General features: G+C 43.2%; 1 protein-coding gene across 3 annotated transcripts in view; it reads right to left on the reverse strand.

Annotated features, from left to right (window-relative positions):
- Positions 1–25,004, reverse strand: part of arhgap27 (Rho GTPase activating protein 27) — a 77,092-nt gene that overhangs the window by 31,598 nt on the left and 20,490 nt on the right. For 2 of the 3 annotated variants that reach the window (XM_084079123.1, XM_084079124.1), the window contains 2 exons: positions 6,771–7,222; positions 2,863–3,052 (listed from right to left, as the gene is read on the reverse strand). In XM_084079123.1, coding sequence (XP_083935249.1) covers positions 2,863–3,052; positions 6,771–7,222 — 642 coding nt within the window. Of the gene's footprint in view, positions 1–2,862; positions 3,053–6,770; positions 7,223–19,886; positions 20,209–25,004 lie in introns of those variants that run through there. The other variant, XM_084079125.1, reaches the window with a different exon arrangement.

The raw sequence follows: 25,004 nt of genomic DNA on the forward strand, positions 1-25,004 counted from the left end.
TACACCAGGGGTCTTCAACCTTTTCAGGCCAAGGACCCCCTAGCTGAGAGAGAGATGAAGCATGCAGGGACCCCCTCTATAGTGTATAAAACTGTGTTTCAGATTAAACTTTTTTTTGGTTTACTTGGTCTGCCCTTTTTTCCCTCTACACCTATACCTCTTTAGCCAAAAATAGCAGATCTACAAGCTCACAATGCCTCGCGCTGCGAGGCGTTGTGAGCTTGTAGATCTGCTATTTTTGGCTAAAGTTCTCCTCAGAAAAAGGGATGCTAGAGTTCAAGTGGTTAAGGTAAAAAAAAAAAAAAATCACACAGAGATTTGGCGGACCCCCTGTAGTAACTCTGAGGACCCCCTAGGGGTCTCGGACCCCCTGTTGAAGACCCCTGCCCTACATGGTGTACTGTAGTGGGCTGGTACAGCGCTACCATGAGGCTGATTTCTTGAAATATTGCCTTCCATGGCCCACTAAAAGTTTGAAGCAGATTGGTCCAGTTCTCTATCCACACACACACACACACACACACACACGCACACGCACTCTTCGTCCCAGGCCTTCAGTCTGGCGGGGATAAAGATACTTAAAAAAGTTAAAGGTATAGTTCACCCCAAAATGACTTTTTTTCTATCGATGTGTCACCCCATGGAGACTTGAATTCATAGATATTTTTTAGCTTTTTAAGCCAATAATTTGATGACCTGCAGCGGTAGGTAGGCAGTTCCAGTCTCCTACTGGAACTGCCGGAACCACTGGTCATCAAATCTCCATAGGGTGACTAATCGATCGGAACAAAAAAATGGTTAACTATTGCTGAAATGGGTGAACTATCCCTTTAATGTTGATGAATCAGCAGGTCACACACACACACTGGTACAAATACTTCAGTTAAACCCTGACACTGGCCGATACAAAGTATATTTGGCAGCAGTAATATGAGTAATATTATAAAGTACATTTGGCAGCAGTAATATGAGTAATATAATAAAGTATATTTGCCAGCAGCAGTAATGTGAGCTGCAGTGGGTTTCTCTGGCTCTATGTAGTGCAGGAGGAGGATTTTAATTCCATTAAAAGCACACAGTGTATTTACAGCTCTCCCGCGGGGGGTGAGGCTAAAACAGAAGACACAGAGAGGCCAGAGAAGTAGAGCAGCCAGTGTGTCATTTTCACATTTCATTGGCTTTTCAAAAAGATCTACAAGCTCAAAGCGTGGCACATGAGCTTGTAGATCTGCTATTTTTTGAAAAAAATCGGGACAAATTGTGCAAATCTTGATATATATTATTATTTTTAAAGCGAACATTTTTAACTCAAATCTTTGCTTCTGGGGGATTCTACAAATGTCTTCTAAATCCTAAAAGTTTTTTTTTTTTACGTATGTTGCTATAATATCAGTGGTTCTCAAACTTTCTTCATGTCAAGGACCCCCCAAATTGTATTTGGCCGCTGACCCCCATCTGAAAATATGTTGTAGGGACCCCCAGAAGCAAAGATTCGAGTTAAAGATGTTCCCTTGAAAAAAAAATATATATATTCAAAGATCTGCAAAAATGTTCCAAGATTTTTCTAAAATTGCAGATCTACAAGCTCGTAGTGCAGCACTATGAGCTTGTATATCTGCTTTTTTTGAATAGCCAAAGAAATCTAAAGTCCTAAAGTCCAAGACTCCAGCTCCATCTCTTAGCCATTTATTCTATTGATTACTTTCTCGATTAATCACCACAGAAATGTGACGTCTGGAGCCTATAAGTGGTCTGAGGAAGAGCCACTATTAGGCTCCAAACGTAATGTTTTTGTGGTGATAATGAATGTCAACAAAAGTATATTAAAGAATCTATTAACCACTTAAGCATTACTTTGTCGCATAACTGTGTCGTGCAAGGATAGTGAAAATAGCAGATCTACAAGCTCACAATGCGACATGATGAGACGCTTGTAAGCTTGTAGATCATGTATTTTCAATATTGTTTTGTTTTTAATTCCCCAAAATGACATTGTTAGCCTCATTAGCATAATTACCTAAGCCATTTTTTGTCCAAATCGACATTTCTGCCTAACTCTACTGCTGCTTCCTTGTGCCTTATTGCCTCTGTCCTCAGCCTATCAGAATGCTTGTTACATTCCAAAATGACATGGGCAGTAATGATTTATGAAGGTAACAAGTATTCTGATAGGCTCAGAACATGGGCAATAAGGCAGGATGACTCAGCAGTGTTAGGAGAGTAGAGTTAGGCAGATATAAATAAAAGGCAGATAAACGTGACTAGGCCAAATTAGTTTTTTTTCTCATGATTGCCTAAGTCACATACTGTAGATCAGCATTTTTCAACCTTCGTATCACGGCCCATTATTTATTCTGCATTTGAGCCACGGAACCACCGTTTGATGAGATTTAAACTCTCAGACCCAAAACATAGAATATTTTGTTGTTGTTGGATAAGATTGTGTCCACAATTCCATCCATGCTGTAGCAATTCATCTACATTCTCTGATTGTGTTAGACTTCTTGTAAATCAAGTAATGCAGATGTTTAACAATAATTTAACTCTTGAGAGCGTAAAATGAAACCAAATGGACCCGTACGGGTCCAACTCTCCATCATTTAGCTGGGGACCACCTGGAACCCCTTCTAGGACCACTGGTGGTCCCCGGACCACTGGTTGAGAACCACTGACCTAGATGACTTAGGCAGATAGTGATTTTTTTCATTTCTTCTTTCCTAAACCTTAAAAATATGACTTAGGGCCATGATGCTAGGAGGCTAACCACATGCCCAAACTAGGGATTCATTAATAATAGATTGTTTTGTTAAATTAACACATTCCCTTCCAAGTATTAATGATTTATTTTGTATTTTCACTGACCGGCCCGTCCTGCTCCGACGCCCTGCGTCCTCCTCTTCCTCCTGCTCCTGTCGGGGCCTCCGTGGTCAGCGGGGGGTAAGGGCACACCGGCGCCACCTCTGGCGGCTCCCAGGACGTCTCTCCGGACATGGCGTTGTAGAAGTACGGCCGTCCGCTGCTCTCGTCCACCAGCTGCTCCCAGTCCCTAGACCTGTGGTCACAGTTATGACATCATCAGTCCCTAGACCTGTGGTCACAGTTATGACATCATCAGTCCCTAGACCTGTGGTCACAGTTATGACATCATCAGTCCCTAGACCTGAGGTCACAGTTATGACATCATCAGTCCCTAGACCTGTGATCACAGTTATGACATCATCAGTCCCTAGACCTGTGGTCACAGTTATGACATCATCAGTCCCTAGACCTGTGGTCACAGTTATGACATCATCAGTCCCTAGACCTGTGGTCACAGTTATGACATCATCAGTCCCTAGACCTGTGGTCACAGTTATGACATCATCAGTCCCTAGACCTGTGGTCACAGTTATGACATCATCAGTCCCTAGACCTGTGGTCACAGTTATGACATCATCAGTCCCTAGACCTGTGGTCACAGTTATGACATCATCAGTCCCTAGACCTGTGGTCACAGTTATGACATCATCAGTCCCTAGACCTGTGGTCACAGTTATGACATCATCAGTCCCTAGACCTGTGGTCACAGTTATGACATCATCAGTCCCTAGACCTGTGGTCACAGTTATGACATCATCAGTCCCTAGACCTGTGGTCACAGTTATGACATCATCAGTCCCTAGACCTGTGGTCACAGTTATGACATCATCAGTCCCTAGACCTGTGGTCACAGTTATGACATCATCAGTCCCTAGACCTGTGGTCACAGTTATGACATCATCAGTCCCTAGACCTGTGGTCACAGTTATGACATCATCAGTCCCTAGACCTGTGGTCACAGTTATGACATCATCAGTCCCTAGACCTGAGGTCACAGTTATGACATCATCAGTCCCTAGACCTGTGGTCACAGTTATGACATCATCAGTCCCTAGACCTGAGGTCACAGTTATGACATCATCAGTCCCTAGACCTGTGGTCACAGTTATGACATCATCAGTCCCTAGACCTGTGGTCACAGTTATGACATCATCAGTCCCTAGACCTGTTGTCACAGCTATGACATCATCAGTCCCTAGACCTGTTGTCACAGTTATGACATCATCAGTCCCTAGACCTGTGGTCACAGTTATGACATCATCAGTCCCTAGACCTGTGGTCACAGTTATGACATCATCAGTCCCTAGACCTGTGGTCACAAATATTACAATAACAATTAATTATTACATCACAATTATTACATAATCGCATACATTGTTGCATATTCGTTTCCGTGTTGAAAAAAGTTCATGAACATTTTCAAAATGAGTGAAAATAGCAGATCTACAAGCTCACAACGCATCGCGTTGTGAGCTTGTAGATCTGCTATTTTCACTATTAATTCTTTTTTTGAAAGTATATTTTTTGGGGGTAATATGTCAGTCATTTATTTAACGCCTAAAAAAGCCAAACAGAAATGTAAATTTTGGGCCGGGACCGCTGGTGTAACGGTCCGGGCACCTAAGCTACAATGTAGCCTGACATGTACAAGCTGACATTATCCCCCCAAATATCACCACCTTGGAAGGAGTAACCATCGAATGGGTGGTGCTTTACAAATATCTGGGAATTTGGTTGGATAACAAGTTAAACTTCAATCATCACATTGAAGCGTTGATTAAGAAGTTAAAATTCACAGTAAGCTTCTTTTATAGAATGAAGTCCTGTTTTTCTTTTGCTTCAAGGAAAAGGCTGGTCACTGGCCTGTTTATGTCGCAACTCGACTATGGCGACATTGTGTATCGATTCGCCTGTCCCTCAATATTGGGTAGACTTGATCCCCTTTATCATGCTGCGTTGAGGTTCATTACCAGCTCCACCTATAGGACACATCATTGTATTCTGTATTCCCTAGTAGGGTGGTCCTCCTTAGCATCTCGCAGGTTGCTACATTGGTACACTTTTATATATAAAGCCATTCTTGGAAATTCCCCCTCGTACATTTGTTCAAAATTTAATCTTGTCCAAAATTCGCTTAACCTCAGATCGAATGCCTGGATGCGCTATGTCGTACCCACTACTAAATCTGAGGCAGGGAAAAAAAACCTTGCGTTTTTTGGGCCTTGGTCATGGAACGATCTACAGACCAGATTAAAATTGGCTTCATTGATCCCTCTAGTGTCTTTTAAGAGGATTGCCATGGGCACATTCTCCAACCATTGCTCCTGCTTTGACAAGTAGCAATTGCTGTGATCTTAGTCTTATATTAGTTTATTAGTTTTATGATGTATTGTTGTTAATAGTATTTTAAATAGTCTGTATTGGTGCTATTGGTAGTAGGTCTTTGGTATTACGGATGTCATGTTTGTCTTTGTTTTGTTATGTCCTGTATTGTCGTTACTGGCAGAGCTGTGTAACATTTTATTTGCCTCTTCTCTTGGCCAGGGCACACTTGTAAAAGAGACACTAGTCTCAATGTGATTTCTCTGGTGAAATAAAGGTTAAATAAAAAAAATAAAAAAAGCCTGACAGCGCGCCGCGGGTTCGAGTCCCGATCCCGACAGCCTTTGCGGTGTGTGTCACTCCCCGTCTCTCTCCCCATTTCCTGTCCTATCAATAATAAAGGCATAAAAAGCTCAAAAAATACATTCATAAATTCCAGTGTTTCCAAGACAAAGAATACACAATTAAAAACCGTTAATCGCAATTATTTGTGTGACAATTAATCGTCTACATGACGATTAATTGTCACATAAATAATGTCATAATCAGGGGTGCACATAACTGGTGCGCAGGTGCGTCGCCAAAATAAATTCTGCGCGGCACATCAGACGACACGAGGCGCTTATGCGTACCAACAGCTGGGACAGGAATTTCCAAGCTTTTATTTTTTAGCAAAACTAAAAAATAAAAGCCTAGATAATCGAGGCTAGGAATGTACTTCCTGAAGCCACAGTTACACAATCACGCTAAAGCACGCGTCGGCCCCATGTACTGTACAGCCATTAGGCGCAGGGGGAGGGGACGCATGCTGCATGTGATTGTGTGAGTGTTGCCTCGCATCCTGACACACAGACACACTGCGACTCGCAGCACGCTGTGTTACAGGCACTCGTCACCGATGATGAACGCACCGTGACGGTGCAAAATATGCCGTGAACGTCACAATCTGGCGGATAAAAGAAGCGCAGCACAGGGCACCAACCTTGGTGGGGGCACCAAACGGCGTGAAGAGAAAAAAAAAATCACACCCAGTGTGAAGTGGGCGGTGTGTGGTCATCACAACATGACTCACTTTAAAAAAAGTGACTTTTTTTTAAGTCCATACTGCTATTCATAGGGCTGCACATGTGTCATGTGTTTCGCTAGCCAATCACAGTCCTGAATTTGCAAAGTCAGCCAATCACATTACAGCTAGTGGTGATGACACTAGCTGTAATGTGATTGGCTGACTTTGCAAAAGTATAGATTTGCATTGACTGTGGAAGGGTTAGGGTTGTAGACTGCGTTGTAGACTATTGGCCAATCACGGTGCAGGATTGGTCAGTGTCCAAAACTCACTTATAGGGGGCGGTTACACCGCCCCAAAAAACGGCAAAAAACGACGGAATTTAGAAGCAGGGCGCTACAACATTGACATTTTTTCTCAAGCATCCCCCCCCCCCCCCCCCATTGACAAAAAGGCGGCCGGACCTTTTATTGACCATTTATTTGGCGAGCACCAAGTAACATCTCTAGGTGCTCTTCTGAAGAACTAGACCAAAAACGTTATGTGAACCCCTGGTCATAATGGTGACACAAACAGCCCCTACCAATCAGACGACGACGCGTTCCAGCCGCCGCCTGCAGGGGGCGGAGGCGAGGCGGTGGAGGGGGACGGGGTCTGAGGGGACAGAGTTTGTGGGGAGAAGGAGGAGGAGGCGGTGGTGGTGGTGGTGGTGGTCTCCTCTGAAAGGAAGGAGGAGGCCCCGGGGTCCATGGGGGGGGAAGGGGGGGACTGTGCCACAACAAAGGGCTTGTCCCAGGTGGTCCGTCCCGTGGCGGGGTGGTAGTAGTAGTCCTGCCCGCTCTCCTGGTCAGTGTGCACCTCCCATTGTTGGCCGTCGTCGTCCTCCTCCTCGTCCTCCTGCTCCTGCTCCTCCTCTTCGGGGCCCGGGGGGGGGTAAAGGTAAGGGGTCTCGTGGTGGTGGTGGTCCGGGAAGTCGTCGGTGGATGAGAGGCGTTGGCGGAGGTCTGCTACGTTGGCGTACACGTCATCCTCCACCTGGATCATGAACACACAGAGAGAATGAGGGAAAAAAAAACAAAATCGTTAGAATTATATTGTTGTTGTCGGGCAGAAACCGCAGTTTTTTTCGTAAATTACCATAAATTACCGTCCCACTTGACCTCCTCACACTAAAACATTAAAAGTCTCAGATCCACAAGCTCGTGGCGTGAAGCGACGCAACGAGTTTCAAAACCCAAGATTTGGGTGATTTAACCCAGTGGTTCTCAAACTTTTTCATGTCAAGGACCCCCAAATTCACACTTATTAGCCCGCGGACCCCCATTTCAAAAGATAAGCCAGGGACCCCCATAAGAGAAGGTTTATACGGCTTTCTAGCAGTGATTCTAAACCATTTTGATGTCAAGGACCCCCCAGTTTGACATGCATTAGGCTACGGACCCCCATTTAATGGCATTTATACCTCTGGGACCCCAATTTATATTATAAAATCAATGTTAATGTAACTCTGAGAGTGTACAAATGGAACCAAATGGACCCGTTAGGGTCCATTTGGTACCATTTGTACACTCTCAGAGTTACAGAACCATAAGGGTCCATTTGGTTCCTGTCCATCATTTAGCTGGGGACCCCCTGGAACCCCCTCAAGTACCCCTGGGGGTCCCCGTACCCCACTTTGAGAACCAATGATTTAACTCATTAAGACCGGGAACGCATCTGTGATTCTGTGTCATTGTAGATTTTAGATGTAGATCTTATACTCTGGCTATTCAAAAATAGCAGATCTACAAGCTCATAGCATGGCGCTGAGTGCCGCGCTATGAGCTTGTAGATCTGCTATTTTTGAATAGCCAAAGTAAAATAAATAAAATAATGTTTAAAATGGTTACACAGATGCGTTCCCGGTTTTAACGGGTTAATACAAAATAACAGAGAAAACGTCACAATCACAAACTAACAAAGATACAACACTAAACATGACGTGACACCAAACAATGACCTGACAAAGACTCATATATGTAACATGACGACTGATTATTACACATGAGATACAGCTGGGGGGAGACATGAACATAGAACCATGAAAACTAGAACAAGAACATAACACATAGAAATGCAAGACCTAGACAAGACAGGCAAAGTCTGTGACTGTGACACTATACAGTATTAGTGATTAGTCACCACATGGAGACTTGAATTCATGGATATTTGTTTGTTTTTGTCGCATTTCTAAGGCAATAATTTTAATGACTGGCAGCGGTTCCGGTAGGAGACACAAAGAGTCTCCTTTGTGTCTCCTACCGGAACCGCTGCCTACCGGTCCGCTGGTCATCAAGTTATTGTCTTAGGAATGAGACAAAAACCTAAAAATATCCATGAATTCAAGTCTCCATGGGGTGACTAATCCATAGAAAAAAAAGTAATTATTTGGGTGAACTATCCCTTTAACCCATTTACATGTTTCTCTGCCCACACACACACACAGAAAAAGAGAGACCATAGCTCTTTCCTCTCGCTCTGTGTGTGGGTGTATGTGTACAGTATGTGTGTGTGTGTGTGTGTGTGTGTGTGTGTGTGTGTGTGTGTGTGTGTGTGTGTGTGTGTGTGTGTGTGTGTGTGTGTGTGTGTGTGTGAGAGAGAGAGAGAGACAGAGGCACGCTAAAGCACAGGAAGTAGACAGAAACAGCTACATTACAGATGCACGCTTTCTGCAAGAGTGATCAACCCTGCATACTTCATAATAATGTGTGTGGGCGACGCCTACAAATACCTCCTGCCTCTCACACACACGCACACACACACACACACACACACACACACACACACACACACTCACACACACACACACACACACACACACACACACACACACACACACACACACACACACACACACACACACACACACACACACACTCAATGTGACATGTGTCAGAGGATGTACAGAGTTCACGACTGTATCGCCGAAACCAGCAGGGTTGCCAGATCTGCTTATTATAATTTCCCCCGCAAGATTTCATTTGAAAATAGCCGATCTACAAGCTCACAACGCGTCGCATCGCGACGCGTTGTGAGCTTGTAGATCTGCTATTTTCAAATGGCCGATGTACATGTTAAAGTGCTCATGTTGGCCCATTATCGTCGCTTCTTTTGGGCTGGTTTTCCTAGACCCGGTTGCTTGTTTCTCTCACAGAATCTGGCAACACTGGATACCAGCCGTCTCTATATTCCAGAGGTTCGCAAACTTTTTTTTAACCCATTAAGACCGGGAACGCATCTGTGTCATTGTTTAGATTTCTTTGGGCTATTCAAAAATAGCAGATCTACTGTATTGTTTCTACTATTTTTGAAATAAATCGTGAACATGTGTGCAAATCTTTGAATATATATATTTTTTAAAGCGAACATGTGTAACTCAAATCTTTGAATATATATATTTTTTAAAGCGAACATGTGTAACTCAAATCTTTGCTTCTGGGGGGGAATGGGTTACACAGTGTGTCCAAAAGCATTCCCTTTTTTTTTTTACTTATAATTTTTGTCCCGCGATTTTGTAACCCTTTTTTCACCCGGTGCCAATTTGCTAAGTGATCCTGGGCGCTACACTCCCCCCGCCAGCCTAGGGAGGCCAGGGCCGAGCTCATGCCTCCTTCAATGCATGAGAGCCAACTGACCTTCTTGTCACCTGACAGGAGGGAGTTTCCCTGGTAGGACGTAGCGTGTGGAAGGAACACGTTATTCCAACCAGTTCCTTTCCCCTCCATCAGGCGCCCCGGCTGTCATGGGGAGGCGGTATAGAGACCAGGATTACTGCATGTTTTTGTGAGGGTATTAACTACCCTAGGAGACACGGGGAGAACATGCAAACTCCACACAGAGTGGGCCCTTTCGCCAACCCCACCTAGGGTATGGGCGCTGATGACGCGGAGGAGTAAAAGCATTCCCTTTGTAGGAGCATAGTGCTCAGCTTCATGACACTTGATTGATTGATTGAATACTTTATTTAGAAAGACATGGTAACAGTACATTGAAGTACAAATTCACAATACACGGTCCTCTAAAATGGATCGCTCATAAAAGCACGATGGCTTATTTAAAATGAGATCCCCACGCACTCAAATCATGATGACATTTAAGAAGACATACAAATATACACTATACTATGGAGAACGTCATACAATCAGCTTACAGGTTAGAGGTTACTGGTATGAACAACAAGAAATATATACAATAGACCAGGGGTCTTCAACAGGGGGTCCGGGACCGCTAGGGAGTCCTCAGAGCTACTATAGGGGGTCTGCCAAATCTTTGTGTGATATGATTTAGTTTTTTTACATTAACCACTTGAACCCTAGAATTCCTTTTCTGAGGGGAACTTTAGCCAAAAATAGCAGATCTACATTGTGAGCTTGTAGATCTGCTATTTTTGGCAAAGAGGTATAGAGGGAAAAAAGAGCAAGTAAAAAAAAAAGTTTAGGGGCCAGTTTGGAATCACAGCCTCCTGAAGGTGTTTCTTTAGGGCAGTTTTGAAAGTGAGTAGGGTTTTACACTCCTTTACAGGCAGGGCGTTCACTGCTTTTTGACTGGGAGGTGAAACCACATGCAAACTGATGTCACCATCACAACTACTTTGATTAAAGTACGAGAGAGAGAGAGAGAGAGAGAGAGAGAGAGAGAGCAAAAATGAATGGCTGCCTGTGTCTTCCTCTGCAGCAATGAAACCCTATGCCTTTAATATCACCTACCACACACACACACACACACAATCATACCCCACACACACTCATACCCAACACACACATACCACACACGCACTACACACACACGCATACCCCCACACACACACACACATACCACACAGAGACACTCATACCCCCCCTACACACACACACACACACACACACACACACACACACACACACACACACACACACACACACACACACACACACACACACACACACACACACACACACACACACAGCAAACACAACAGTGATGATGTCATCATTCCAGCAGTATGATGTCATCTCACCTCTGTCCTACAGGGAGCATTATGCGGTCAACTCTGTCATAGGATATCCCCCCATCCCCCCATCCCTCCATTCCTCCATCCCTCCCTCCCTCTCTCCCTCCATCCCTCCCTCCATCCCTCCCTCCATCCCTCCCTCCTGAAACTGGCTCATATATAAACCTTGTATCTCCATATTTCTACTTTTCACCCATTAAATCCGGGAACACGTCTCTGTCATATTACATTTATTTGGCTATTAAAAAATAGCAGATCTACAAGCTCATAGCGCGGCACCGAGTGCCGCGCTATGAGCTTGTAGATCTGCTATTTTTGAAAAATCGTGAACATTTGTGCAAATCTTTGAATATATATATTTATTTGTTTGACATTGTAAAATATTTTGTTCCAGGGATCCCCAGAAGCAAAAACATTTTGTTAAAAAATGTTCGCTTGAAAATATATATATTCAAAGATTTGCAAAGAAAATGCACAATTTTTCAAGAAATAGCAGAACTACATGAGCTTGTATATCTAGTTTTGAATAGCCAAAGAAATCTAAAAATGTCACAGTCCGATCCTTTCCTGGTCTAAATGAGTTATTTAGACCTGAGGCTGAATCTACAGATTATCGTCTCAATCACTAGTTCTCAAACGTTTTAGTGCAAAAAATAAAAAAATACCTGCAAACCTTTGGCCTGCAAACTCCCCCATCTGATAATGTTTTGTGGTCCAGCTAGGGACCCCCAGAAGAGAAGATGTAAGTGTTATTTATCTTATTTATGGGTGGGGGGGGGGGGGGTCCATAAATGAATGCCCCACTTCATCGTTCAAGAATGTCAAACAAAACTAGTAAAAACAGCCAATCTACAAGGTCACAACAACTAAACCACTTTTACATCACTGTGTTGTGAAAGTGGTTTAGTGTGCGTGGGTTTGTTACAAATATGGAACCAATGAAAGGTATTAAAGTAATTAAATGATAACTACACTGTATCCAGTGGAACACAAGTTCTTTCTTTTCTCCATTTCACTGAAAAGTAACAGTTTTGGACAGAATAAGGCTTCCACTGCACAGAAACGATGTGTTCTGGTATTGACACAGAAAGAGCAGTGCTCTGTGGCCTACCTTCCTCTGTCTCTAACCTCACATCCTCCCCCACGGTCTATATTTACCGCCTTGTCATGTCTGTGCTACATCTGTATACATGGTGCTACACGCCGCGGTACAGCAGTGGGCTTTCTCACTTTCTGTGCCAGAGGCATAACGGTGGTTCCCAAAGTGGGGTCCGGGGACCCCCAGGGGTCCTTGGGAGGGGTAACAGGGAGTCCCCCCAGCAAAAGTAGCAAATTTAGCGTCACAATCATTTTAGCCACTTTATCCATGTATATATGTTGCTATTCATAAAATAGCAGATCTACAAGCTCACAGCGCGTCACTTCGTGCCGCGCTGTGAGCTTGTAGATCGGCTATTTTTTGCATTTTTGTGAAAAATATTGAAAATATCTTTTATCATTTTAGATTTATTTTTAACATAAATCTTCTCTTCTGGGGGTCCCTGGCACAAAACCTTTTAGATGGGGGTCCGCGGCCAAATACATATCAATTTGGGGGTCCTTGTCATGAATAGGTTTGAGAACCACTGCTCTATAATATGTGTTATTAATTATTGCTCTTATGACTGTGTTTAGTTTGATTTACTAATGCCATACAACATGTTTCACCACTTAAGCGTTATCTCATACTTTCATATATTTTCCAAAATAGCTGATATATAAAGGAAAATAAGTGAAGGAATTAGAAAATAAAACAAAATAATTATATATGTTTAGGATAAAGAATGTATTCTTTTGTATTAGGAAATGAGCAGGCATAAAGTACTGATATGGTAAAAATAACTTTTTTGCATAGTTGTATACAGTAAATTGCAATAATAATCGCACGGCACAACTGGACTTGTCTATATATATATATATAGTTCAGTGCGAGTCATTTATAAATAGAAGAGGACATGTTGGCTTCAGGGTGGCACTAGAGCTAGATCAGCAGGGTGTCTCCTCCAGCAGATGTCATGATCATTTAGCCGGTACACAGTATTCTTCAAGATATCTTGTTTGTTTTTTTGGACCAAAGTGGCAATTGCAAATGGACAGGCGGACGGATGGACAGACAGACAGACATAGTGTCCACTGTTACGGAGCTAAAAGTGCACCAGCAGAACTATGTCAAAGGGACAGAGAGGCTCATATGGTGAAACGATAGAACATAATCTGTCCAATACCCAATCCAATGTCAGCACACAGTCACAGTGTTGCTGTGTTTAGGTCTTAATGGTGGGTGATGGTCCACTCTCTCACAGGCTGATCGTTCAATGTCAGTGGGTTTTCGTGCCTGCATGGTTATTGATCACATTATTAACCCATTAATACCTGAGGCTGATTCTACTGATGCCAAACAGTTTTCTGAAAATGTTGCTACAGTTTATCAGTCAAGGACCCGAAAAATGATTATGTTCCCATTCCAAAACATGTTGTTCCAGAGACCCCCAAGAAGCAAAGAGTTGAGTTACAAATGTTCGCTTAAAAATAATAAATATATATTAAAAAAATATTCAGTTTTTTTTTTTTTTTTTTTTTCAGATCTACAAGCTGATTTTGCGGCAGAAAGTGACACGCTATGAGCTTGTATATCTGCGATCTTTGAATAGCCAAAGAATAAAATATGGTTAAAATCCCCCCTGTGGGGGCCTGGGCCGTATAGCGTGACGGTCCAGGCACCCTATAGGCTGCAATGCCAGCCTGACACCGTGTTGTGGGTTCGACTCCCGATCCGGACGACCTTTGCTGCGTGTCACCCCCCCCCCCCCCATCTCTGTCCCCATTTCCTGTCAGCCTACTTTCCCTCTCTACATATAAAGGCATAAAAAGCCCCCCAACAAATCTTTGATACATGTAAAGCTCAAATCTAAAATGACACAATGATTCTTTTCCGGTTTTTAATGGGTTAACCCCACTAGGTGATCAATAGACAGCAGCCAGACATCTGACCTCTAACACACACACACACACACACACACACACACACACACACACACACACACACACACACACACACACACACACACACACACACACACACACACACACACACACACACACACACACACACACACACACACACACACACACACACACACACACACACACAAAGAGGAAATGAGTGAGTTGCATCATGGGTCATGAGACATGGCCGTGGTGGAATGCCCCTGATGGTGGAAACGACTTTAAAAATAAAAACACACACATACTGTGTGTTGTGTTTAAAAATAAAGACACACAACATACTGTATGTTGTGTCATCAGTGTAAACCTGGGCCTTGTTGTTGTGAGACTAATGTGAAAATGTAAACAAACACTGTGTCACATGCAAACTACACTATACCACTGACTCACTACTGATCTCCACCTGCAAGGCCAGTGTTGCCATGTATGCTTATTATAAGCACCTTTGGGCTTGTTTTACTGCTTGTACATATTGGTAGTTGTAGGTTCATGTGTTTTTGGGCTTGTTTTACAAGCGTAGTTATTTGAGCTTCCAATTTAATCTTTGTTTAAACCAGTTCTCAATTATTTGCATGTCAAGGACGCCCAAACTAATTGGGGGTCCTTGACATGAAAAGGTTTGAGAACCAGTGCTCTAAAATGAAGAGTTCAGTGTAGCTCTGTGGTCTAGAGCCGTGAATAAAGTTAGTTTGTGGCAGAGGCTGCAAACACCCACTATGATTAGGATCACACAGCGGGCACAGAGGGTGGCACGGTGGTAACATATCTGCCCACTAAACAGAGGGTGGCACAGTGGTAACATATCTGCCCACTAAACAGAGGGTGGCACGGTGGTAACGTATCTGCCCACTAAACAGAGGGTGGCATGGTGGTAACATATCTGCCCACTAAACAGACGGTGGCATGGTGGTAACATATCTGCCCACTAAACAGAGGGTGGCATGGTGGTAACATATCTGCCCACTAAACAGAGGGTGGCACGGTGGTAACATATCTGCCCACTAAACAGAGGGTGGCACGGTGGTAACATATCTGCCCACTAAACAGAGGGTGGCACGGTGGCAGTACAGTGGTAGGTAAACTGCACTTGCGCAGGAAACCCGGTTCAAATCCGGGGATAGAAGAGGAAGATTACATAGTGTAGCTTTAACTGACAATATGCAGGGGGTCAAGAGCTCATGTTCTTTCCTACAGAAATCTTGTCCAACAAGGATGTATGAATACACAGCTAAATAGTACATTACAGTTTTGTTTTTTTTCCAAAAGTGTTTGCATTTGGAACAAAACACCCGTTATAGATTCTTATTGGCTCTTCTTGCCATTCTAAAGATTCTTCTTGGCATTCTAAAGTGCCTTCCCAGAGGGGAGGGGGGAGGGGGTGAGGTGTGTCATGAACCACTCTGGATGAGCGCCACACGCACATGTGAGCCACGTTGCCAGGTTGGGAGTTTTGCCCACAGTGTTGCTACTGTACAGTGTTGCCAAATTTTGCGAGAGAAATAAGAGTCTATAAGCACATCTGACAAGCCCAAAATAAGCGACTATTAGGCCACAAACATGAGCACTTAAAACTTTTTTTTACATTGGCTATTAGAAAATAGCCGATCTACAAGCCCGCAGTGCGTGAGCTTGTAGATCGGCTATTTTCCAAAAAAAAAACCTTGGGGGGGGGGGGAGAGAAACATTGGGAATATTTTCGGTAGTCGGTAGGCTACTCTATCACTCGTTTGCAAGTCACATCACTGTGTGCATGGGTGAATTAACCTTGTGATACTGTCTGTCTGTCTGGAACAGGGAGCTGTGGAGGGGGGAGAGGGGCGGGAGGAGGGGTGGCTGTTAAAGTGACGATGTCACAGCCACCTCTCCTCTCTCCACATAGCTGAACAGTTCATGCAAGTAAAACCAGTCAGTCACACACTACGAGACAAGAGAAAGCTTGCCTAGGGCGCACATGGGCCTATAGGACTGGGCCTGGAGGTAATACATCAAATAGCATAGAAATAGTCATCATAGGATCATAGGTAAACCGAGAACCTATCATCAGTCTAAACAGTATCACATCAAAAAATGAATATGTACATTGAAACTATAGGAGGCCAGGTCAACAAATTAACCTGCCATCGGGCTACGGGCTAAAAGGTGGAGTTATGAACTCTGAAGAGGTGAGTCTTCAGGTTAAGGCAGAACATTGGGAGAGTGAGTCTGCAGTTCTAACTGTAATGTGGGGAGTTTGTTCCACAGTTTGGGAGCCAGAAGGGAAAAGAGTCTGGGACGTGTGGAGCGTTGTCCTGGATGTTTTAACCAATTAAACCCCGGGACATTTTAAGATTTTTTGGCTATTAAAAAATAGCAGTTATACAAGCTCATAGCACGGCACAGAGCGCTACGAGCTTGTAGATCTGCTGTTTGGTTTTTTTTAAATCGTGAAATTTTCATGTTAAAATCTTTCAATATATATATATTTTTAAAGCCAACTCAAATGTTTGCGTCTGGGGATTCTAATAATGTCTTCTAAATCCTAACAGTTGTTTTTTTTAAACTTATGTTTTTATAATATCAGTGGTTCTCAAACTTTTTTCATGTCAAGGTCAAGGAATGATATGTGTTTGGCAATGGACCCCCATCCCAAAGTATTTCGTTCCAGGGACCACCCCCAGAAGCAAAGATTTGAGTTACAAATGTTCGCTTTAAAAAAATACATATTTGCACACATTTTCAAGATTTTTCAAAGAAATTGCAGATCTACAAGCTGCTATTGAGCTTGCTGCTATGCAAGCTATATGAGCTTGTAGATCTGCTATTTTTTTAATAGCCCAAAGAAATCCAAAATGACACAGCTGCGTTCCCGGTCTTAAAGGTTTAAAGGGATATTTCACTTAAAAAAAAACATTGGTGTCATTTTATCGTCTACTCAGGCTTTTGTGAGCCCCCCAGATTTTATCCCCCCAGGGATAAAATGACCCTAAGTTTTTTTGAAAGTGAAATATCCCTTTAAGGGAAGGTTCTGACAGCTTCCCATGTACCTGTATTCATCACCCAGCTGGTTCTTTCACTCTCACTCCTGTCCTCAGTGAAACAAAGAGTCATGTTGTAGCATCACACTTTGAATGAGGCCGGGCTCCATGCATGATGCTAACCTTGGCTAACCTCAAAGTCACGCACTTTTCCCTAATGAGCTGCAGGCCGTCTCTCTGTTATTTAATAACAGCCTCTCATCAACACATATACAGTAGGTCTCAGTGCATGTTCTCAACCTTTTCAGGCCGTGACCCCCCCCCCCAAAAAAATAATCATATTTGACCCCCCCCCCCCCCCATACACACACACACACCCTGATAAGCACCTGAATGTAGGAGTTAAGGTGTTACATTTAGTTTGACTCGGTTCCACAAATACATATGGTGAAAATAGCACCGAGTGACGCGCTGTAGGCTTGTAGATCTGCTAGTTTTGAATAGCCAACATATAAACGGATACAGTGGTTAAGATGATTGTGATGCTATAGTAACTACTATAGCTGGGGACCCCCGGGGGTCCCCGGGGACCTCACATTGAGAACAAATGCTGTAGATTCAGAGATACTTAAAAAAACATATAAAAATGCTCCTATTTCAGTGGTTTCCTCTTTCATTACTACAGCTGGCAAAACAATGCTTTTATTGTTTATGGAAATAAACACTGATTTCCAAACACCACTGCAGTGTAAGGCTGCTTTCCATTATGTACAGTACATAATATACCATCATACCATCTGTATAATAACCAGTGGTGTTAAGTAACTACGTACATTTACTCAAGTACTGCACTTAAGTACAGTTTTGAGGTATTCTTACTTTACTGGAGTATTTTGAATTTTCAGTATTTTTACTTCTACTCCACTACATCTCATGAGAGGCAAATATTGTACTTCTTTTACTCCACTACAGTTATTTGAAAACTTTAGTTACTTTGCAGATATAAATGATTACATTATAAAACATACCATTAACCACTTCAGCCCTATTCTATACATAGGCTGTTTGAAAATAGCCGATCTACAAGCTCACAACGCGTCGATGCGACGCGTTGTGAGCTTGTAGATCGGCTATTTTCAAACATTTTAGTACTTTTACTTTTTATACTTTAAGTATATTTTGATGCCAAATTGCCAATACCTGATGACAACACGGATCAATATCTTGCTCTTTGGTGACTAGTAGCAGTGTTTTTGTGATCATGGAGTATTTGGAGTTATTACAGCCCAAACAAAATGAACAAAATATGCATTGTTTAAATGAAAATACCAACAAAAGCTGAATGAATTAACCATGTGTAAACTATAGACTTTATTAATAGCTGCTTTTCCATGAGAGCTATTTACTGACAATAACTTCTCCTAGTTGATTCTCTCAAATACATTGCGTCACAGTGTACATACGGTACAGTATGTGACAGCAGAGTTGTGTCAGTTATGCTAGGCCATCCGCTTTTAGCAATACAGGGGAGGGAGGAGGGAGGGGAAAAAAGAAAGAAACAATACTAGAGCAGAAGTGTGACGAGCGTGTACATGGACTTGAGCGCTACGGAACAGGAAGACAGCCATCATCACAACAAAGACCGTTCGAAACACCATTAACCCCTTCATACCGGGAACGCATCTGTGTCATTTTTTGATTTCTTTGGCTATTAAAAAATAGCAGATCTACAAGCGAAGATATACAATGAGCTTGTTTTTTTTTTTTTTTTAAATCGTGAAAGTTTGTGCAAATCTTTGAATATATATATAATTTAACAGCAATTTGTTTTAACTGAAATCTTTGCTTCTGGGGATTCTACAAATGTCTTCTAAATCTTACAAAAAAAAAAGATTGTTGCTAAAATATATGGTTCTCAAACTTTTTCATGTCAAGGACCACCCAAAATGATATGTATTTGGCCACGGACCCCCATCTCAAAATATGTTGTTCCAGGGACCCCCCAGAAGCAAAGATTTGAGTTACAAATGTTCGCTTTAAAGATTTGCAAAAATGTTCACGATTTTTCAAAAAATACCCAAAGAAATCAAAAAATGACACAAATGCGTTCCCGGATTGAAAGGGTTAAAACATACACTGTGGGGGAAACAAACCCATAGATGAACCTTTAACCAAGGACTACATTGTGTCACCATCTCTACAAAAAATAAACACACACTTAATAATCACTTAATCCTCCTATTCTATACTTTGGCTTATTTTTAAAAAAAAATCCTCTACAAAGCAGATCTAAAACTTTTGAAAATATTGTGTCAAAATTGGGAGGATTTTCCGTCTATAATAATAACCAACACCTAAAATAGACACGCCAGGTTGAAATTGCTTATCGTCTCTGTCGGGTGGAAACCTCATAAGTCCAAAAAACTGTTACTTTTCACGATTAAAATTCAAAAAGCATCAAAAGTAGCAGATCTACAAGCTCGAAACGCGTCGCGTTTCGAGCTTGTAGATCTGCTACTTTTGATGCTTTTGTGCGACGCTGTAGCGTGATCAAGTAAGAGCGTTAATTTACGGGAAGAAAAAATAAGACACACACAAAGTTATCATCTGTAGATCAGAGGTTTTCTGCACTGACACGGCGCCGTTATAAAAAGCTATATTAACACCTTACCTGCCGCTCCATGAGCGTGGGCAGCGTCAAGCCGGCCCCCCTGGGGGCCCGGTACGTGTGTGTGTGGCCCCGGGCGTACATATCCACCATGTTTGTTTAAGTTATTATTCCCATAGGCTGAGGATCCATGTGCAGCGGACCATGACAGACACACACACACACACACACACACACACACACACACACACACAGCAGCAGATAATATGTGGAGCGCTCCTGGCTGCTGCTGCTGTTACCGTTACGGCTGCTGCTACTACACTAAATGACCACCACACCACACTGAAATGACTGAGGGATGAGCAGGCAGCCCTGAACACACCCCCAAACACACACACACCGCTGTCACACACACACAGCCCGCTCTCTCTCTCTCTCTCAGACACACCGCTCACACACACACACACACACACACACACACACACACACACACACACACACACACCCTCCTCTCACAGCAGCAGCTGTGACAGTTGAAGCCCAAATAGAAAGAAGAACCGTTTGCTCTGTTACAATGTCAGGGACTGGAAGTGAGGCAGGCAGGCGCGTGCGCTGTGTGTGTGTGTGTGTGTGTGTGTGTGTGTGTGTGTGTGTGTGTGTGTGTGTGTGTGTGTGTGTGTGTGTGTGTGTGTGTGTGTGTGTGTGTGTGTGTGTGTGTGTGTGTGTGTGTGTGTGTGTGTGTGTGTGTGTGTGTGTGTGTGTGTGTGTGTGTGTGTGTGTGTGTGTGTTGGGAAAAAGGAGAATATCTGGGCTGTCTGAAGTTTTTCTGGCTGTGTGCTCAGAGCGAAAAGTGAGTCAGCGAGCGAGAGAGAGAGAGAGAGAGACTAGAGAGACATACACAGAGACAGACAGACAGACAGACAGACAGACAGACAGACAGTGAGAGAGACAGACAGACAGACAGACAGACAGACAGACAGAGTGAGAGAGAGAGACAGACAGACAGACAGACAGACAGACAGACAGACAGACAGACAGACAGACAGACAGACAGACAGACAGACAGATAGACAGACAGACAGACAGACAGACACATGTGAGAGAGAGAGACAGAAATAGAGCAAACAGGCCATTTCAACCTGTTTCCTGTCTGTGTGCCCAAAGAGGAAATGTCAGCGTTAAAACAAATCTAAAGGGTGGGGGGGGGGGGGTTGGTGTAAGCCCTTTAGTTTATAGAACTGTTTATTGTACATATTTCTACCAGTAACCTGTAAGCTGACTGTATGACGTTCTGCACAGTAGTGTATATTTGTCTGTCTTCTTAAATGTCATCATGGTTTGAGTGTGCGGGGATCTCATTTTAACCCTTTAAGACCTGAGGCTGCTTCTAAAAATTTTATAAATCCTAACAGTTTTTTGAAAAAAAAAACAAAAAAATATTTTTTCACGACTTTTCAAAAATAGCAGATCTACAAGCTCGTAGCGCGGCACTCAGTGCCGCGCTATGAGCTTGTAGATCTGCTATTTTTGAATAGCCAAAGACATCTAAAGTGACACAGATGCGTTCCAGGAATCAATGGGTTGTTAAATAAGCCAAGTGCTTTTATGAGCGATCCAGTTTAGAGGACCTTGTATTGTGAATTGTACTTCCATGTACTGTTACCATGTCTTTCTAAATAAACGATTCAATTATTCAATCAATCAATCAATCAATCACTCACAAATATAATTAACTGTTTCATGTCAAGGACCCCCAAAATTGTATGTATTTGGCCGCCGACCCCCATCTCAAAATATTTTGTTCCAGGGACCCCCCAGAAGCAAAGATTTGCTTTTTAAAAATATGTGTAAAATAAGTGTAAAATAATGCTTTTTTAGCTCAAATCTAAAAATGACACAGATGCTTCTTCATGAATATAATTAAATGAATGTACATGCAGCATAGTGTTAAAGCAGAAGGCTTATTTGATCCAGTTCCTCACTGATGAAGGAGCGTTGACCACAAACATTGACAATGGTCACGATCACTTTTGTTTGGCTTTTTCACACTTCTACTTTTATAATAATGGCTTCACAAACACATGCAGGGTTTCGGTATGGAATGGTGACGGACAAGAGGAAGTCCTTTTTTGGTCAATAATATCGTGGGAGAATGTTTTTAGGGAGGCTCCCTCCTACTTACTACTCTTAACTAGAGGTCAACTGCAGCGTTGCCAGATTTCGCGAGAGAAATAAGAAACCAGGTCTATGAAAACCTAAGCCCAAAAGAAAGAAGCGACTATTATAGGCCACATGAGCTCTTTAAAACCTATATACATGCAGCTGTTAGAAAATAGCCGAGCTTGTAGATCGGCTATTTTCTATAAATATTTTTTAAACATTCTAACAACACAAATCTGGTACGGGGCTCCCCTGGCACAAAGTCCTTTCAGATGGGGGTCCGGACAAATACGAATTAATTTGCCGGTCCTTGATATGAACATGTTTGAGAACGTCACTTATAATAAGCAGACATGGCAACGCTGGTGTCGACAGGTTCGAGCAGGAAGCCTCATTAAAAGGAAAACTTGCTCAACGGACACTTTCCGTCTAAAGTTAACTCATTGCTGGCTGTGTTTCACACAGTGCCAGGGATTAATTGTTCATAGCTACAGTGGAGTCAGTACTGCTGTATGTGGGCTGAGGCATGGACCCTCACAGTGGAGTCAGTACTGCTGTACGGGGGCTGAGACATGGACCCTCACAGTGGAGTCAGTACTGCTGTATGGAGCTGAGACATGGACCCTCACAGTGGAGTCAGTACTGCTGTATGGGGATGAGACATGGACCCTCACAGCAGAACAGGAAAGGGCCCTGGATGGAGTCTACACAAGAATGCTACGAATGGCACTAGGTGTCACATGTTCAACCCAGATTTGGCACAACAAAGGGTATGAACTCGTTCTCATGCTATTCATCAAAAATGTGGAATGCCCTACCAAAAGGAGTAAAAGAGCGTAAATCCCTACTCACTTTCAAAACTGCCCTAAAGATACACCTTCAGGAGGCTGCAATTCAAAAATGGCCCCTGTCTAAGTTTTAAACTACCCCCCCCCCCCTCCCCTCTTCTTTCTTCGTTTGTACATATTTTTCACTCTTCATACCAGTAACCTGTAAGCTGAATGTATGACATTCTGTATAGTAGTGTGTATATCTGTCTGTCTCTTATATGTCATCATGATTTGTGTGCATGGGGATCTCATCTTAAAACAAGCTTAGTGCTTAATGAGTCTTCCAGTTTAGTAGACCTTGTATTGTGAATCTGCACTTCCATGTACTGTTGTTCTCATGTCTTACTAAATAAAGTACATCAATCAAACAATCATGGACGGACCACATCAGAAGTGTGGTCCTCTACGGAGACCTAGTACCACGGGTGACAGACAAAGTCAGAGAGAGGAGGATGAGGGTGGCAGGGCACTGCGTCAGGCACCCGGAACTATAGTGGCAAGCAAAGTGACACTATGGGAGCTAAACCCAGGGCAAAGCCAGGAAAGACAAGAAGCCGCACCACCTACGTAGGAGCACTGCGGCACGACAGCTTAGCTAACAACACTGTAGAGCTCAAGACCCTGATGTTATAGATGAGGGGTCTTCAACGTTTTCAGGCCAAGGACCCCCTAGCTGAGAGAGAGATGAAGCAGGGACCCCCTACTCTATATTGTATTAAATTGTGTTTCAGATGAAAGTTTTTTTTTACTTAGTCTGTTCTTTATTCCCTCTACACCAAAAATAGCAGATCTACAAGCTCTCAACGCCTCGCAGCGCGAGGCGTTGAGAGCTTGTAGATCTGCTATTTTCGGCTAATATTCCCCTCAGGAAAGGAATTCTAGGATTCAAGTGGTTAATGTAAAAAAAATAAATCCTATCACACAAAGATTTGGCGGACCCCCTATAGTAGCTCTGAGGACCCCCTAGGGGTCCCGGACCCCCTGTTGAAGACCCCTGTTATAGATAGAAGAGTGTGGAGGTCAGCGATTCAAGAGTCCCGAGTTGGTGTTGGCCAGACCGCACTCTCACATCGCAAAATACTACCCCCCCCCCATCCCCCCGCCCCCCCTTTGAGGTGCCCTGGGCCAAGTACCGTACCTTGGGGCGATAGGGCCCAACCCTGTAGAATGCACTCCCCAAAACTCTCAGAGAAGCCCCCCTCCCGCTCCAAAACCTCTCTTAAAACCCACCTCTTCAATATGGCTTTCCCCTCCACACCCCCCCCCCCCCCTTCTCTCATCATTCCACTGTCTTTATTGATTGTATTCCTTAGTCCAGGGGTCTTCAACAGGGTGTCCGGGACCCCTAGGGGGTCCTCAGAGTTACTACAGGGGGTCCGCCAAATTTTTGGGTGATATGATATGATTGTTTTTTTACATTAACCACTTGAACTCTAGCATCGCTTTTCTGAGGAGAACTTTAGCCAAAAAATAGCAGATCTACAAGCTCACAACGCCTCGCGCTGCGAGGCGTTGAGAGCTTGTAGATCTGCTATTTTTGGCAAAGAGTTTTAGGTGTAGAGGGAAAAAAGGAGCAGACCACGTAAACAAAAAAGTTTAATCTGAAACACAATTTTATACAATATGTAGAGGGGGGTCCCTGCTTCATCTCTCTCTCTCAGCTAGGGGGTCCTTGGCCTAAAAAGGTTGAAGACCCCTGCCTTAGTCTTAGATGCTACAGTAAACCCATCTCTCCAGTGGTCAGTCAGAGTGCAGCACAGCGCCCCCCAGAGGGGTTATATGCAGCTACATGCATTCTGTTTGGTTGACATGTGTCTGCAGACAAACATACTGATACTGCAGGGCCCAGGGGTCCTTCAAGGACCCCCCCCCCCCACACTACGTATTGTATAAAATCGTGTTGCAGATTAAACTTTTGTCATAGACTTCATAGATAGCTTCATAGACTTGTTTGACGGTGTTGAGTAAAATAATGTATTTTTTGGCCTGATGTTAATGTGTATTTTCAGACCTTTAACCACTTCTTAAACACTCAATACATAGTAAATGTGATCGTTGGCTCTGTACTTGGCCTGCTCTTTTTCCCCTCTACACCAAAACTCGTTGCCAAAAATAGCCGAGGCAGCTGTGTTTGGCTAACGTTCTCCTCAGAATAGGGACGCTACGGTTCAAGTGGTCTGTGGTTAATGTA

Source organism: Gymnoscopelus microlampas, assembly GCF_963454915.1.
Source record: "Gymnoscopelus microlampas genome assembly, chromosome: 14".
Classification (NCBI taxonomy): domain Eukaryota; kingdom Metazoa; phylum Chordata; class Actinopteri; order Myctophiformes; family Myctophidae; genus Gymnoscopelus; species Gymnoscopelus microlampas.